At 49.6% G+C, this 16,224-nt stretch overlaps 1 protein-coding gene across 2 annotated transcripts in view; it reads right to left on the minus strand.

The window, feature by feature from the left end:
- Nucleotides 1-9,826, minus strand: part of Muc12 (mucin 12, cell surface associated) — a 35,619-nt gene extending 25,793 nt beyond the window's left edge. For both annotated transcript variants that reach the window (XM_069989251.1, XM_069989250.1), the window contains exon 1: nucleotides 9,699-9,826. In XM_069989251.1, coding sequence (XP_069845352.1) covers nucleotides 9,699-9,774 — 76 coding nt within the window. In that variant the 5' untranslated portion in view covers nucleotides 9,775-9,826. The remainder of the gene's footprint in view (nucleotides 1-9,698) is intronic.
- Between the last annotated feature and the right edge of the window lie 6,398 nt (nucleotides 9,827-16,224).

Consider the following 16,224-nt stretch of genomic DNA (forward strand, 5'->3'; position numbering starts at 1 on the left):
GACAGAAGAGAAAAAAGACTGAAGAGAGGGACAGACAGGCAGAAAAGAGAGAGACAAAAGATAGAAGAGAGGGGCTGGGAAGGTGGCTCAGTGATAGAGCGCTTGCCTTGCATGCATGAGGCCCTGGGTTCGATTCCTCAGCACCACATAAGCAGAAAAAGCTAGAAGTGGCGCTGTGGCTCAAGTGGTAGAGCGCTAGCCTTGAGCTGAAGAGCTGAGGGACAGTGCCCAGGCCCAGAGTTCAGGCCCCATGACCGGAACCAAAAAAAAAAAGACAGAAGAGAGAGGAGAGACAGAGGGAGTGTTAGCGAAATGAGCTCCCTTCCCATGGCTCAGCACTCTCCTTCCCCTCTCCACAGCTCAGCACGCCCCTTCCCTAGGCAACACTAGGCCCATGTAGTAGAGGCAGTAAATAACCAACTTCCAGCCCCCTTTCCCTTGGGATGGCACTTCTCTGGGGCAGCAACCACCATAGAAGGCAACAAGAGCCCCTTAGAGTGACCTTCAGGTCTGGGCAGCTGCAGGATCCTTTATCTACTGTTTGGACAGCAGCCATGAACCCTAGTCTGCCATGATGAAGCCCCTGGCCCACACGTCCACACCGGGGTCTCCACCTCCTAGCCCCTTCTAGCCCCTCCTAAACCTCCTAGGTTATATAGGTCACCTCAGACAATGGGCGGTGCTTCTTCTCACTTCTCCCTTGTGGGAAGGAGTCTTGCCAGCCCCTTTCCCAGCAGTAAACCTTTCTTTGTTCTCTGTGCCTGGATTTCTGCGTGATTCTCTGGCAAAGACTTATTTACTCTATCAGGGAGAGGCGTGACAGACAGGAGAAAGAGAGGGATAGAACGAGGGGGGCAGGGAGGGGGGCAGATGTAGAGGGAGGGAAGGTGAGCAAATGCAGCTATGGCACTCAGTGAACACTCTGTTGAAAATGAACTGAGCAACGAGTGCACAGGGATGGGAGGAGGAAAGGGGGGGGAGCGAAGGATGGGGTGACACTATCCCAAAATATTTTGCTCATTACCTGACTTATGAGAGCCACACCTCTATCCAACACCTTAATAGTAACAATAAAATTATGTTTAAAAAAAAGAAAAGAGGGGCTGGGCCAGGCGCTGGTGGCTCACGCCTGTAATCCTGGCTACTCAGGAGGCTGAGATCTGAGGATCTCGGTTCAAAGCCAGCCCAAGCAGGAAAGGCTGTGAGACTCTTATCTCCAATAAACCACTAGAAAACCAGAAGTGGTGTTGTGGCTCAAGTGGTAGAGCACTTGCCTTGAGCTGAAGAGCACAGGGACAGCGCCCAGGCCCAGAGTTCAGGCCCCATAACCAACAAAAAAGAAAGGAAGGAAGGAAGGAAGGAAGAAAGGAAGGAAGGAAGGAAGGAAGGAAGGAAGGAAGGAAGGAAGGAAGGAAAGAAGGAAGGAAGGAAGGAAGAAAGAGGGGCTGGGAAGGTGGCTCAGTGGTAGAGTGGTGAGGCCCTGGGTTCGATTTCACAGCACCACATAAGCAGAAAAAGCCAGAAGTGGCACTGTGGCTCAAGTGGTAGAGTGCTAGTCTTGAGCTGAAGACCTGAGGGACAGCGCCCAGGCCCAGAGTTCAGGCCCCATGACCAACCAAAAAAAAAAAAAGAAGAAGAAAAGAAGCAAAGGGGCTGGGACTGTGGCTTTAGTGGTAGAGTGCTTGCCTGGCATTCATGAAGCCCTGGGTTTGATTCCTCAGTACCACATAAACAGAAAAAGCTAGAAGTGGCACTGTGGCTCAAGTGATAGAGTGCTAGACTTGAGCCAAAAAGCTTAGAAACATTGCCCAGGCCTTGAGTTCAAGCCCCAGGACCGGCAAAAAAGAAAGGAAGGAAGGGAGAGAGAGAGAGAGAGAGAGAGAGAGAGAGAGAGAGAGAGAGAGAGAGAGAGAGAGAGAGAGAGAGAGAGAGAGAGAGAGAGAGAGAGAGAGAGAGAGAGAGAGAAAGAAAGAAAGAAAGAAAGAAAGAAAGAAAGAAAGAAAGATGGGGCTGGGAAGGTGGCTCAGTGGTAGAGCACTTGCCTTGCATGCATGAGGCCCTGGGTTTGATTCCTCAGCACCACATAAGCAGAAAAAGCTGGAAATGGTGCTGTGGCTCAAGTGGTAGAGTGCTAGCCTTGAGCTGAAGAGCTGAGGGACAGCGCCCAGGCTCAGAGTTCAGGCACCATGACTGGCAAAAAAAAAAAAGAAAAAAGAAAGAAAGAAAGAAAGAAAGAGAGAAAGAAAGAGAGGGAAAGAGATAGAAGAGAGCAAGGGACCAAGAGAAACCAAAGAGAAGGACAGAGAGACAGACAGGAGAGTATTCTCATTCACCTGAAATAGAGGGAGACAGAGGGACCTGGGCCCCCATCTCTGTCTGCCCTTGATCAGCCCCCTCCGCAAGGCACCCTGGGAGCCAGCACAAGCCACACCCACTTGCCTTCATGGGGAGATCACCCCGCAACTTCATGCCCACACAGTTCAGTTGTGCAGGACCGCAGGACCCAGGCCAGGCCCTGGGATGCAGGACCGCAGCCCCCCAACCCCTGTGACCCCTGCCCTTTGTGAGGTAGGAGAGATGGACCCAATGAAGGGCCTGTGAGGGTGCATGGAGGGCGGTGACTGCCCCCTGCGGCTGGGGGAGGAAGTAGTAACTAAGTTAATCCTACTTCCCTCTTCCTCTGTTTTGTTTTGTTTTTTTTTTTAAGGAGTTTCTTTAATTACTCATAAATTTTACTGGAATTTTTACATTATAACAGTAACAACACTTGTGATGACCAATCAAGCAATAAAATGGAATATAAAGGCAGTTTATAGTCATCATTCCAACGGACTCACAATGAACAGGGCCAGGAGAAGCCAAATGACCAACTGCTCCAAAGGCAGCCATCTCTGCCCCTGCCCATGTTATCAGAGCTTTGTAATGGCCCGATGCCCCATGGCATCATTGTAAGCCCCATGGAGATACAAAATGTTCAACCGCCCCAATGTAGATATTTGATTTTTTTAAAAATTTCCTTTTGAGGAAATGCAAATAAAAACAACACAGTGAGAATACCCCAGTCAGAATGGCCCACGTCCTAAATTCAGCCAACGACAAATGCTGGAGGGGATGCGGAGAAAGAGGAACCCTATTACACTGCTGGTGGGAATGTACACTTATACAACCACTTTGGAAAGCAGTCTGGAGGGTCCTCAGAAAGCTAAATATTGACCTCCCTTATGACCCAGCCATACGACTTCTAGACATCTATCCTGAACAACAGGAACCAGTATACAAGGACACATGCACCTCCATGTTTATTGCAGCACTGTTCACAATAGCCAGGATACGGAAACAACCCAAATGTCCCACCACAGATGAATGGATCCAAACATTGTGGTATCTATACACAATGGAATATTATGCAGCCATTAGAAAGGACAAAATAATGACATTTGCAGGGAAATGGATGGAACTAGAGCAAATTATTTTGAGCGAGGTAAGCCAAGAACAAAGAGACAAACGGCACATGGTCTCCTTGATATGTGGATGCTAAAGACAAAATCTAAGAAGATATGACAAACAGGACTTGAGAAACAAAGGACAGCCACTCATTTTGTCATATCATTACTAAATGACTCCATGTTCTTGTCATATGTAGGGTAGATGTATGCACGCCATGGAGGAAAGCCAGGAGGAACAGAATCAGTGGGAAATGGAACAATATACAACAAAGAGGTCCATCAGCTGCACTGGACATAGAAGAAGAACTAAGCAACCCAAAGACAGTGATGGGAAGGGAGGAGTGAGAGGGAAAGAGGGAACAGCTTACACTAAACAAAAGGAAAGAAATGTAATCATCACCCGATGTGGAAGAAATAATTTGTATTGTCAAAGCTCATAGAATTCACAAACTTTATAGACCATGATAATGACAATTTGCTTTGTGAAGGTTAAAATGTGTTTGTGACTTTAACTAAGTGTCACTATTCCACAATACTGTGAAATTTATATAATCACCTAATCTCAATTTTTTTTTTAACATGAGAGAAGGGATGGGTTAGGAATGATGGCTGACAGTGTTGTCAGACTCCTTGTACTCATATACTGTTTTGTAGAATGGGAACTTCTTTGTACAACTACTTAAAAATACTAATAATAAAAATGTAAAAAGAATTCCTTTTGACAAGACACTATGTTGAAAATGAACTTTACAACTTTGGGGGGGAGGGAGGGAAGAGTTAGGGAGATAGGAAGGGAAGGGATGGTAGGGGAGAAACAAAGGAGGAAGTAACAAAGCTTGATAGGAAATGTACTCATTTCCTTACTCATGTAACTGTAACCCCTCTGTACAGTATTTTTGTTGTTGTTGTTGTCAGTCGTGGGGCTTGAACTCTGGGCCTGAACGCTGTCCCTCATTTCTTCAGCTCAAGACTAGCGCTCTACCACTTGAACTATAGCACCACTTCTGGTTTTCTGGTGGTTTATTGGAGAAAAGAGTTTCATGGACTTTCTTGCCCGGGCTGGCTTTGAATCGTAATCCTCAGATCTCAGCCTCCTGAGTAGCTAGGATTACAGGCGTGAGCCACCAGCACCCGGCCTTGTGCAGTATTTTTACAATAAAAAAAAATTTTTTTTAATTTCCTTTTGTTGGGCTGGGAAGGTGGCTCAGTGGTAGAGTGCTTGCCTTGCATGCATGAGTCCCTGGGTTCCATTCCTCAGCACCACATAAGCAAAAAGAAAAAAGCTGGAAGTGGTGCTGTGGCTCAAGTGGTAGAGTGCTTGCCTTGCATGCATGAGGCCCCAGGTTCCATTCCTCAACACCATATAAGCAGAAAAAGCCAGAAGTGGCGCTGTGGCTCAAGTGGTAGAGCACTAGCCTTGAGCAAAAGAAGCTCAGGGACATCACTCAGGCCCTGAGTTCAAGCCCCAGGACTGGCAAAAAAAAAAAAATCAAAAGAAGAGTCTCATGTACTTTCCTGTCGAGGCTGGCTTTGAACCAAAATCCTCTGATCTCAGCCTCTTGAGTAGCTGGGGTGACAGGTGTGAGCCATCGGCACCTGGCTTAGAATAACCTTGTGTTCTACAGTTTAACGTGAACGTTGGTTCCCAATCCTGGGTGCATCCCCACTCACCCTGGCCCACAGGGATTAGGTGGCGTGGTTCTGTGTCCTGTGTCATTTGTGCCAGGCTCAGTGACAGCAGTGACTGAAACAAGGCTGCCTGCTCTCTCCCAGTCCTCTGTCCTCTAAGGCCATGAAGGCATGCCAACAGGAAGTGCCACCTGTGCCCATGCCATGGCCTCCCTGAAGGCTGGAGTCTCGGATTGCTTCCAAAACACGGCACAGAGCACCGCGCAGCCCCCACCCTAAGCTTATCAGAGCCCTGAAGAAGGCTGCGGGAGAAGAGGAATGTTTAATTGCCTATAAGGTTTTTGCAGGTATAATTCAGTGCAGCCTCTCATGATCAGATTTTGGGTGGGCCCTAAATCTAAATACTGATGTCCTTGTGAGTTCCATTCCCATACCATGAAATCGGCTATAAACTTTTTATTTGCCCTGCCTTCCCAGAGTACCTGCTCATACAACTGTGTGTGTGAGGTTTCACACACACATACACACACACACACACACACACACACACACACAAATTGTAGCTAGGGGTATGGGTTCAAATCCTGAATCCTCAACATGATGGATGGATGGATGGATGGCTAGATGGATAGATGGATGGATGGATGGATGACCCTGAGTAAATGATTGATCACCTTTGTGTCTCCATTTATTCATGAGTGAAAACAAAAATTAGCCATAGTCCTACACTGGGGTCATTGTAAATGTTACATGTGGGCTGGAAATGTGGCTTAGTGGTAGAGTGCTTGCCTTGTATTCATGAAGCCCTGGGTTTGATTCCTCAGCACCACATAAGCAGAAAAAGCCAGAAGTAGAGATATGGCTCAAGTGGTAGAGAGCTAACCTTGAGCTGAAGAGTTCAGAGACAGCACCCAGGCCCAGAGTTCAGGCCCCACAACCAACTGACAGAAAAAAAAAAAAAGTGACATGTGATCGTTGATATTTAGAACAATGCTGACCACTGAGTAGGACCCAAAAGGAACAGTGGTGCTTTATTTTTTTTTATCATACCCCTACCCAGGGTCTATGTGGCTTCCTGGATCCCAGGAAATCTGTTTATCAGAATTCCTGTCCTAGTTAGCCAGGCACTGCTGGTGGCTTACGCCTGTCATCCCAGTTACTCAAGTGGCTGAGATCTGAGGATCGGGGTTTGAAGCCAGCTCTGCCAGGAAAGTCCATGAGACTGTTATCTCCTATGAACCACCAAAAAGATGGACGTGGAGCTGTGGCTCTACTAGCCTTGAGTGAAAAAGCCAAGCAAGAGAGCTTGTGTTCCTGTATTCAAGCCCCAGTCCTGGCATGAAATAAAAGAAAAGTATTCCAGTTCTTTCCATGGCCATCAGGGCTTGGCTGTACCGAGAGTCATCATGTAATTCTCTCCTTACCATCGGCCTGTGGGCTGCCTCTCCCACCTCCCCCAGGCCTCCGGGGGCCAGCCAGGGGATGGGAGGGGAGGGTCCCCCAACCCCAGGCTGAGTCACACTTTTTGTATCTTGTTAAATCATCGATAAGCATTTTATTCCTCCAGTCTTCCACACAGCTGGGCCTCAATCTTGAGTGTTTGCTAAGCAAGTTTACAACTCTGTATAAAACAGAACTTCCTTTACACTGTTTTCAGTTGACATCCGTAGTGTCAAAGGTTGTCCCTTTGTCTATTGTGACAGATCTGTTCTCACTCCTCCACGTACACACAAACACATGTACACACACGTACACACACACACCACATACACACACACATCCACTGTTGTCTAATCCTCCCTTACCACACTATGATACTTTGCATCCACAAGACAGAACGCAAATCTCAACCTTCTGTGGATTTCTCGCATTTTCTGATCCTTGAGTGGAACAATCTAGACTGCGCCCCCCTGGAGCTCCAGGCAGAGCTCCCCATGAAACTCCATGACCACCCTCAAACGCAGCAAGGCCCAACTGGAAACCCTTGCCTTCCACCAGAAGGGCACCTCTGACTCCCCCGCAAAGTTCATACCCCATCTTGGACCACCCGGCACCTTGGCACCCACCTGGAGTTGGAGCCCCACAGTCCAGGAGCTGGGCATCCAGCTGGACCCACACACTCATTCCAAGATGGCGCTCACAGTCTCTCTACAGGCCTCCAAGACCCAACTGCCCCCGGCATCCTCAGCCCTGCTTGCTCCAAGGGTCCAAAATCCTTGGCTGGGGATGGCTCACATCTGTCAGGAGGCTGAGATCTGAGGATTGTGGTGCAAAGCCAGCCTGGGCAGGAAAAGTCCGTGAGACTCTTATCTCCAATGAACCACCAAAAAGGCCACAAGTGGAGCTGTGGCTCAAGTAGTAGAGCACCAGCCTTGAGCAAAAAAGAAAAAGCTCAGGACAGCAGCCAGGCCCTGAGTTGGAGCCCCAGGACCCGCACACACAAATAAATAGTCCTGGCTTGGTTTTTCTATTCTTCAAACTCTGGCCCTGTCCTGTCCATATCGCCTTACCTTCCAGAGCCTTCTTATTCCCAGGTCCCCTGCACACCCAGGGATGGATTTGTCCTCCCATCTCAAGTGAGTCTCACTTCTTCCTTTTCCCTTCTCGAGACTTGTCCAACTTCCCAGTCCTCCTTGTCAGCTGGAGTCCCAGATGAGGGGGGGATGAGGGGACAAGCCCCAGGAAAGACAACCATGCCAACTGAGTGGTCCCTGCCTGGCCTTGGAGATGTTCCCCAGAGATGCCTCCTCAGCCCACCCCGCCTCACCTGTCACCACCCTTGGCACAGGGAAACAGGGGCTTCCTAGGCTTCTTCACCCCAATGGGATCCCTTGTGTTTCTCTCTGACTATTGTAAACACTCAGGGAAGAATTCTTGGCTGGTTGGTCAGGGCGTCTCATGTTTGATTCTGGTTGGATTTTGTGTGTGTGTGTGTGTGTGTGTGTGTGTGTGTGTGTGTGTGTGTGTGTGTGTGTGTGTGTGTGTGTGTGTGTGTGTGTGTGTGTGTGTCAATCCTGGGGCTTGAATTCAGGGCCTCACGCCCTCACTTTTAGCTTTTTTACTCAAAGTGCTCTACCACTCGAACCACATCTCTATTCTAGCTTTTTGCTGGATAATTGGAAATCAGAGTCTCACAGACTTTCCTGTCTAGGCCCGCTACAAACTGCCACTCTCAGATCTCAGCCTCCTGAGTAACTAGGATGACAGACCTAAGTCGCCGTACCCAGTCACAGAGGCAATGTTGATGTTTAGCCCTTCATCTTCACCATCATCCTTCTCCTCAGATAATCTGGGGAGAGGTCACAGTTCCACTGGGACCCTCAGGCCTAAGAATCAGGGACAAGAGGACCCCTCCTAAGATGGGCCCCTTGTCTGTTGTTCCTTACTCTTGTCATATCAGATAATGCCCCCCCCATCCCCAAGCTCCCTTCAGGGTGTCTGCCTGGGAGAAATGAGGCCTGGGGAGACAAGGTCCAAGAGATGAGGCCTGCCAAGAGCTTACTGAGCTGGGTGACCTTTGAGGACCTGCAGACATGGAGCTTCCTGAGGGGTTATCTGCTGGCCGTCCTGCATACCCAGAGTCCCTTGACCCCACAACTTCTGCTTCTGTCTGTCTTCCTTGTACTCCTGGCCTTCAACCCAGTGTCTCCTTTCCTCCTCAGGCCCCTCCACCACCACCACCCCCAACACACACCAGCTCTTCCAAGGCTCTCCTCTAACGCAGGAGAATCTGAATCTGAGCCTGCATGAGAGCCAGGCACCACTGCTCACGCCTCTAACCCTAGCTACTCAGAATGCCAAGGATTGTGATTCAAAGCCAGCCCAGGCAAGAAAGGCTTTGAGACATTTAGCTTCAATGAACCACCAAAAAGCTAAGTAGGACTCAAGTAGTAGAGCACCAGCCTAGTGACAAAGCCAAGCAAGAGCACAAGCCCCTGGGTTCAAGCACTAGTACTGGCATGTGTGCATGTGTGTGTGTGTGCGCACACACACACACACACACACACACACACACACACATACGAGCTAATAGCCAGTCTCGTCCCAGGTATGAGATGATAAAGCTTAACAAGGGTCCCCTGAAGCCTGTGTCCCCCACTCAGTCCCTCAGTCCTCCCTAGCTGGAAGGGCTTTCCCAAGCACCCACTGACTTCCCCCAGCTGAAGAGGAAAAGTTGAACCAGGCATGGTGGTGCACACCTGTAATCCTGGTACGCAGGAGGCTGCAGAAGGAGGAGATATCACAAGTTCCCAGGCCAGCCTGGGCGACCTAGCAAGCCCCTGCCTCAATAAAAATTGAACAACAAAATAGAAAGATGGGCAAGATGCAGACCCCACACCAAGTTGCCTGCCTTCCTGCCAGCATCCTACAGCCCCCCTGGGCACCAGCTTCTGAGCAGGCACAGCTCAAGAGAGACAGGAGGCAGAGGGTCCCGAGGAAGCCGCTGGACTTGCAGGGGCCGCGGGGGCTGACGAGCAGGAGGCGCGGATGTGGGCCACTCCCCAGCCCACCAGGATGCTGGTCACACCCCCAGCACCAAAACCACAGGCCGGGTCACTGTCCTCTGTGCCAAAACAGATGAGCTTCTGGCACTGCTCTGCCAGAGGGCCGGGGTTTGCTTACCCTGTGTTGTTGCTGTGGATGAGCTGGTGGACGCCGAGAGCTGGACAGCCAGCAGCAGGAAGCCGGTCACCAGCATCTCCTGGGGGAGTGGGCCCTGGCCGGAGGGTCTGCCCTCTCCCAGAAGGGCCCAACAAGTTAGACGTTTCAGGGAAGTAAGCTGCTATATAAAGGACCCCAGAGGCCTTTGCTTTGTGGAAGGACAGGTGGGGGAGTGGGAAGGGGAAGGGATGGCCCAGGGTGGGGGCGCAGTGACCATGATCACAGACAATTGGCCAAAAGGTGGCCCGGTCCACCCTCCTCCCCGTCTCCGCCCTGGGCCAGCTATGGGTCATTGGAAGTCAGGCCCCATGGGTGGGGCAAATCGAAGGGAGGGGCCAGGAGGTGGCTTCAGGTGGGTAGAGCCCCAAAAAGCCAAGGAAAGGGAATTCTGGCAGGAGGGGTATCAAGACCCCAAAGTGGGTGGGGGGGGGAACCACAGGCAGCAAGCCAGGCAGGGGGAACAAGAAGAATCCATCACCCCGGGGAAGCTCTCTTTTCTTCTCTGCTGCCCACCTAAAAGTGACCTCTGTAAGACTTCCAGGGCTTTCCTGTCAGGTGGGGTAACTGTGCTCACACCTCAGACTTTTATGGCCTGCTATCCAGCCCTGGCCAGAGTCAGAGGTGAGGGGACACATGCCAGTCCCTGCCCGGGACAAAGGTCTGGGCTCCTCCCAAATCCCCACCCACCCAGCTACCCGGCCAGCCATCCCCAACCATCCCAGCCCCCCGCCCCAGGACCCACACCTCAACACTGGCAACAGGAAGGTCCCAGGGCAAGAATGTGTTTCATAAAGGCTTGGGGCCCGTGTCAGTGGCTCATGCCTGTAATCCCAGCTACTTAGGAGGCTGAGATCTGAGGATCACAGTTCAAGGCAGGAAAGTCTACGAGACTCTTATCTCCAAAAAGCTGGAAATGGCTCTGTGGCTCAAAGTGGTAAAGCACCAGCTTCTCGTGAAGGAGCTCAAGGACAGTACCCAGGCTCTGAGTTCAAGCCCCACCAACAAGGAGGAGAAGGAGAAGAAGAAGGAGGAGAAGGAGGAGGAGAAGGAGGAAAAGAAGAGAGAGCTATTTCTTTTTTTTTAAGGTATTTTTATTAGTGTACATAGTTGTACAAGGGCATTTCATTGTGACAATTCTGCACAAGCACATAACACCTCCCCCCCACACCCCACCTCACCCCCTTCCCCATCCACCCCACCCCTCTGTCACCCTCTCTTGGCCCTTCCCAGGACAGTTTCAAGTGGAGCATACATTGTTCCAGCTCCACACAGACCTGGAGAATAGAGAATCAGCAGAAACCTGGCGGCTCATGCCTCTCATCCCAGCCATTCAGGAGGCTAAGATCTGAGGATCACGATCTGAAGCCAAGAGAGTCTGTGAGACTCTTACCTCCAATGAACCTCCAGAAAACCAGAAGCGGAGTTGTGGCTCACGTTGTAGAGCACCAGCCTTGAGTGAAAAAGCTCAGGGACAAGCTCCCAGGCCCTGAGTTCAAGCCCCAAGGCTGACAAAAGCGAATCTCATGTAAGGGTTCTGTTTGGATGCCAGGATTGAGTTAGGGATGCACACGAACCTCTCCATTTATCCCCTTTACAGAAGTGGGGCTGAGGACATCCAGTTTGGGGTGATGGAAGAGGGAAGTGTGGAGGGGGGGTCCTTAGGCTCTTGGTAAGGGCTCTGCTTCTGAGCCCTCCCCAGCCCTCCCACCCCCAGCATAGCCCTCTGGTCATCTGGGTTCTCCCAACCCCAGCCTTGGAGACACAGTTACAGGGGAGCAGGGCTGCACCCCTTCCCCGCTTCTTTCAAAGCCTCAGAGCCAACAGCCTCACCCCTGCCCCCTAGGAGGGAGGCCACATCGCCCCAGTGGGGTGGGGCAGGCAGAGGCATGCGCAGGGCACAGTTCCCACAGCTGCCCAGCTGAGGGCTGAGCAGCTTCACCTTTGACCCGTCCCTCCCTCCTCCCCCTCCCCTGCACCTGGACGCAGGGAGCGGGAAGAGGTGAGGATGCTGCCCACTCAGCTCCCCCCCCCCCCCGCCCTCCCCCAGGCCTGGACCTCTGCAGTCTGGAAACTTCCTCGTTTACTGTCAGCCCCTCTGCTGGGGGAGCCTGCTCCCCCTCCAGTCCCTCAGGCCAGGCCCAGCTGTGAGCATGACTACCACCACCCCAGCCCAGCAGCTTCCAGAGTAACACAGTCCTTTCCCCAGCTGAAGACGGACATCTCACCATGGAAACAAACAAAAATAAAGCTATGGTTTCCTTCTAGCTACTCAGCAACGGGCTCAGCTTACATCCGGCCAGCAGGGGCCATGGCCAGCTAAAGACTGACAGTCCCTACCCAGCCAGCACCGTGGAGATGGGTTGGGTTGCTTTAAAAAGGTGATTGGAGCTGGGCACTGGTGGCTCACATCTGTCATCCTAGCTACTCAAGAGGCTGAGATCTGAGGATCACCGTTCAAACCCAGCCCAGGCAGGAAAGTCTATGAGACTTTTTTTTTTTTTTTGGGGGGGGGGGTGTGGTCGTGGGGCCTGACTCTGGGCCTGGGCGCTGTCCCTCAGCTCTTCAGCTCAAGGCTAGCGCTCTACCACTAGAGCCACAGCGCCACTTCTGGCCTTTTCTGCTTATGTGGTGCTGAGGAATTGAACCCAGGGCCTTATGCATGCTAGGCAAGCGCTCTACCATTGAGCCACCTTCCCAGCCCCCTATGAGACTCTTATCTCCAATAAACCACCAGAAAAACCAGAAGTGGCACTGTGGCTCGAGTGGTAGAGCGCTTGCCTTGAGCTGAAGAGCTGACGGACAGCGCCCAGGCCCAGAGTTCAAGCCCCACAACTGACAACAAAACAAACAAAAACAAAGCCAGCCTAGGCAGGAAAGTCCATGAGACTCTCATCTCCAACAAACCACAGGAAAAATAGACGTGGAGCTGTGGCTCAAGTGGCAGAGCACCAGCCTTGAGCAAAAAATCTCAGGGACAGCACCCAGACCCTGAGTTCAAGGCCAGGAATGCCAAAATCAACCCTATGTCTTACCCTGGGCTCCTACACACAGAAGCCCAGGCTTGGAACTGGCCCAGGTACTCAACAATGGAGGAGTAGATACAGAAGTGTATATACATGCATGTATATACACATACATACACAGTGGAGTACTACTCAGACAGAAAGATGGAATCGTGCCATTTGTAGGAAAATGGATGGAATTGGGGATCACCATATTGAGTACAAGGAGGCAGACTCAAAAAGCCAAATGTCACATTTTCACTCAAACACAGAATCAAGGTCTACAACAATCTTTAAAAACAACAATAATAAGCTGGGTGATGGTGGCTCACACCTGTAATTCTAGCTACTCAGGAGGCTGAGATCTGAGGATTGCCCAGCCTGGGCAGGAAAGACCATGAGACTCTTATCTCCATTTACCCACCAGAAAATGGGAAGGGGCTCAAGCAGTAGAGCGCTCCCCTAGAGCTGAAGAGCTCAGGGACAGTGCGCAGGCCCAGAGTTCAAGGCCCACAACAAACCAAAATAATAATAATAATAATTACAACAACAATAACAGGACTGGGAATGTTGTGCAGTGGTAGAGTGCTTGACTAGCAAGCATGAAGCCCTGGATTCAGTTCCTCAGCACCACATAAACGAAAAAAGCCAGAAGGGGCACTGTGGCTCAATTAGAGTGCTAGCCTTCAACAAAAGAAGTTCAGGGTAGCCAGGCACCAGTGGCTCACACCTATAATCCTAGCTACTCAAGAGGCTGAGATCTGAGGATCACGGTTCAAAGCCAGCCTGGGTAGGAAAGTCCATGAGACTCTTATCTCCAATTAACCACCAGAAAACCAGAAGTGGTGCTATGTCACAGTTCAAAGCCAGCCTGGGTAGGAAAGTCCATGAGACTCATCTCTAATTAACCACCAGAAAACCAGAAGTGGCACTTTGGCTCAAGTGGTAGAGTGCTAGCCTTGAGCTGAAGAGCTGAAGGACAGTGCCCAGGCCCAGAGTACAGGGCCAACGACCGGACCCCCCAAATAAATAAATAAATAAATAAATAAATAAATAAATAAATAAATAAATAAAACAAGGCAGAAGCCTTATGGATTGGATTTGACTGACCAAAAGAGGAAAAGACTAACAGATCTGAAAGGCAGGCTTAATGAAGTCACTGAAAATGAACTTATGAAACACAACAATAAAGATGATTGATGGAGCTGGGCGCCGGTGGCTCTCGCCTGTAATCCTAGGTACTGGGGAGGCTGAGATCTGAGGATCATGGTTCAAAGCCAGCCCAGGCAAGAAAGTCTGTAAGACTCTTATCTCCAATAAAAACCACTAGAAAACCAGAAGTGGCGCTGTGGTCAAGCGGCAGAGCGCTTGTCCAGAGTTTAAACCCCAGGACTGACCAAAAAAAAAGAAATAAAAAAGATGATTGCTGGATATGCATAAGAGGTAGGTTTATTAAGTACTTCAAAAAATGTTGCCTGGCCTACTGCATTGTTGGTGGGAATATAAACTTGTTCAACCACTTTGGAAAGCAGTATGGAGGCTTCTCAAAAAACTCCACATAGAGCTCCCCTATGACCCAGCAATCCCGCTTCTGGCCATTTACTGAAACGATCACAAACAAGGCTATACTAAAGCTACCAGCACAATTATGTTTATGACAGCATTATTTATTATAGCTAAGCTACGGAACCAACCCAGATGCCCCTCAGTAGATGAATAGATCAAGAAAATGTGGTATTTTGCCGGGTGCTGGTGGCTCACGCCTGTAATCCTAGCTACTCAGGAGGCTGAGATCTGAGGATCACTGTTCAAAGCCAACCCAAGCAGGAAACTCCGTGAGACTCTTATGTCCAATAAACCACTCGAAAACCAGAAGTGGTGCTGTGGCTCAAGTGATAGAGCGCTCACCTTGAGCTGAAGAGTTGAGGGACAGTGCACAGGCCCAGAGTTCAAGCCCCACGACCAACAAAAAAAAAAAAAAAAGAAAATGTGGTACATATACACAATGGAATTCCATGCCTCCATCAGAAAGAATGACATCACCCCATTTGTTAGGTAATGGAAAGACTTGGAAAAAATTATATTAAGTGAAGCAAGCCAGGCCCAAAGAAACATAGGTCCCATGGTTCCCTTATCTGCAATAACTAGTATATGTCTAGGACAAGCAGAAAAGGTCAAAAGCTATGTACATATAACCATATAAGATGATGTTAACTGAAATGAAACCCAAGATAGGGACATAAGTGGTTTTTTCTTACTATTGTTTTTAACATACTTATAATGTACTATGTGATTTTTTTGTTTCTTTTGTATGTTATTCCTCCCTGGTATAACCCCTGTTTTCACTATATTTGATTCTGGTGCACTGCATCTTGTATACTTTTCTAATTTGGGGAGGGGAAGGTAACTAACAAAATGCTTAAATAGGGATACAGGTTGATCCATTGTAACAATGAGATGTACAAGACACTATGTTGAAAATGAACTTTACAACTTGTGGGGGGAGGGAGGGAGGAGTTGGGGAGGTGGGGAGGGAAGAGATGGTAGGGAAAAACAAAGGAGGAGGTAACAATGCTTGATAGGAAATGTACTCATTACCTTACTCATGTAACTGTAACCCCTCTGTACAGTATTTTTATAATAAATAATGTATTTTTAAAAAAATAAAGTCCTAGAGACTTTTCATTTCCCCCACAAAAAAAAAGCCAGGGCTGGAGGTGTGGCTCAAGTGGTAGAGTACCAATTGTGAGCAAGCAAGCTGAATGCATTTTCAAACTATTTCCATATGAGTTTGTTTCTCAGAACAAACCTTCTCTCTCTGTCTCTGTCTCTGTCTCTGTCTGTCTCTCTCTCTGTCTGTCTGTCTGTCTCTCTGTCTGTCTGTCTGTCTGTCTGTCTGTCTGTCTGTCTGTCTGTCTCTCTCTCTCTCTCTCTCTCTCTCTCTCTCTCTCTCTCTCTCTCTCTCACTCTCATTTTATAGATATGTAGAGCTAAAACTAGAATAAAGTCAACTGCTTAAGATCCCCGGGTAATATTTCAGTATAACCTGTTTTTGCCATTTTCCTTTTTCCAATACTGGGACTTGAACTCAGGAACTTGAGGCTTGTGTATAGTTTTTTGGGGGGGCCGGTTGGTCATGGGGCTTGAACTCTGGGCTTGGGCGCTGTCCCTGCCCTCTTCAGCTCAAGGTGAGGGTCTACCGCATGAGCCACAGCGCCACTTCCGGTTTTCTAGTGCTTTATTGGAGATAAGAGTCTCACGGACTTTGCTGCCCAGGCTGGCTTTGAACTGTGATCCTCAGATCTCAGCCTCCTAAGTAGCTAGGATGACAAGTGTGAGCCATCAGCGCTCAGCAGCATTTTTTTCCCTCAATGCTGGAGCTCTACCACTTGAGCCACAACTTCACTTCTGGCTTTTTCCTGGTTAATTGGAGACAAACGTTTCACTGATTTTCCTTCTGGGGCTGGCTCAGAACCTCAGTCCTC

The sequence above is a fragment of the Dipodomys merriami genome, unplaced genomic scaffold (genome assembly GCF_024711535.1).
Source record: "Dipodomys merriami isolate MVZ:Mamm:240054 unplaced genomic scaffold, mDipMer1.0.p SCAF_373, whole genome shotgun sequence".
Lineage (NCBI taxonomy): Eukaryota > Metazoa > Chordata > Mammalia > Rodentia > Heteromyidae > Dipodomys > Dipodomys merriami.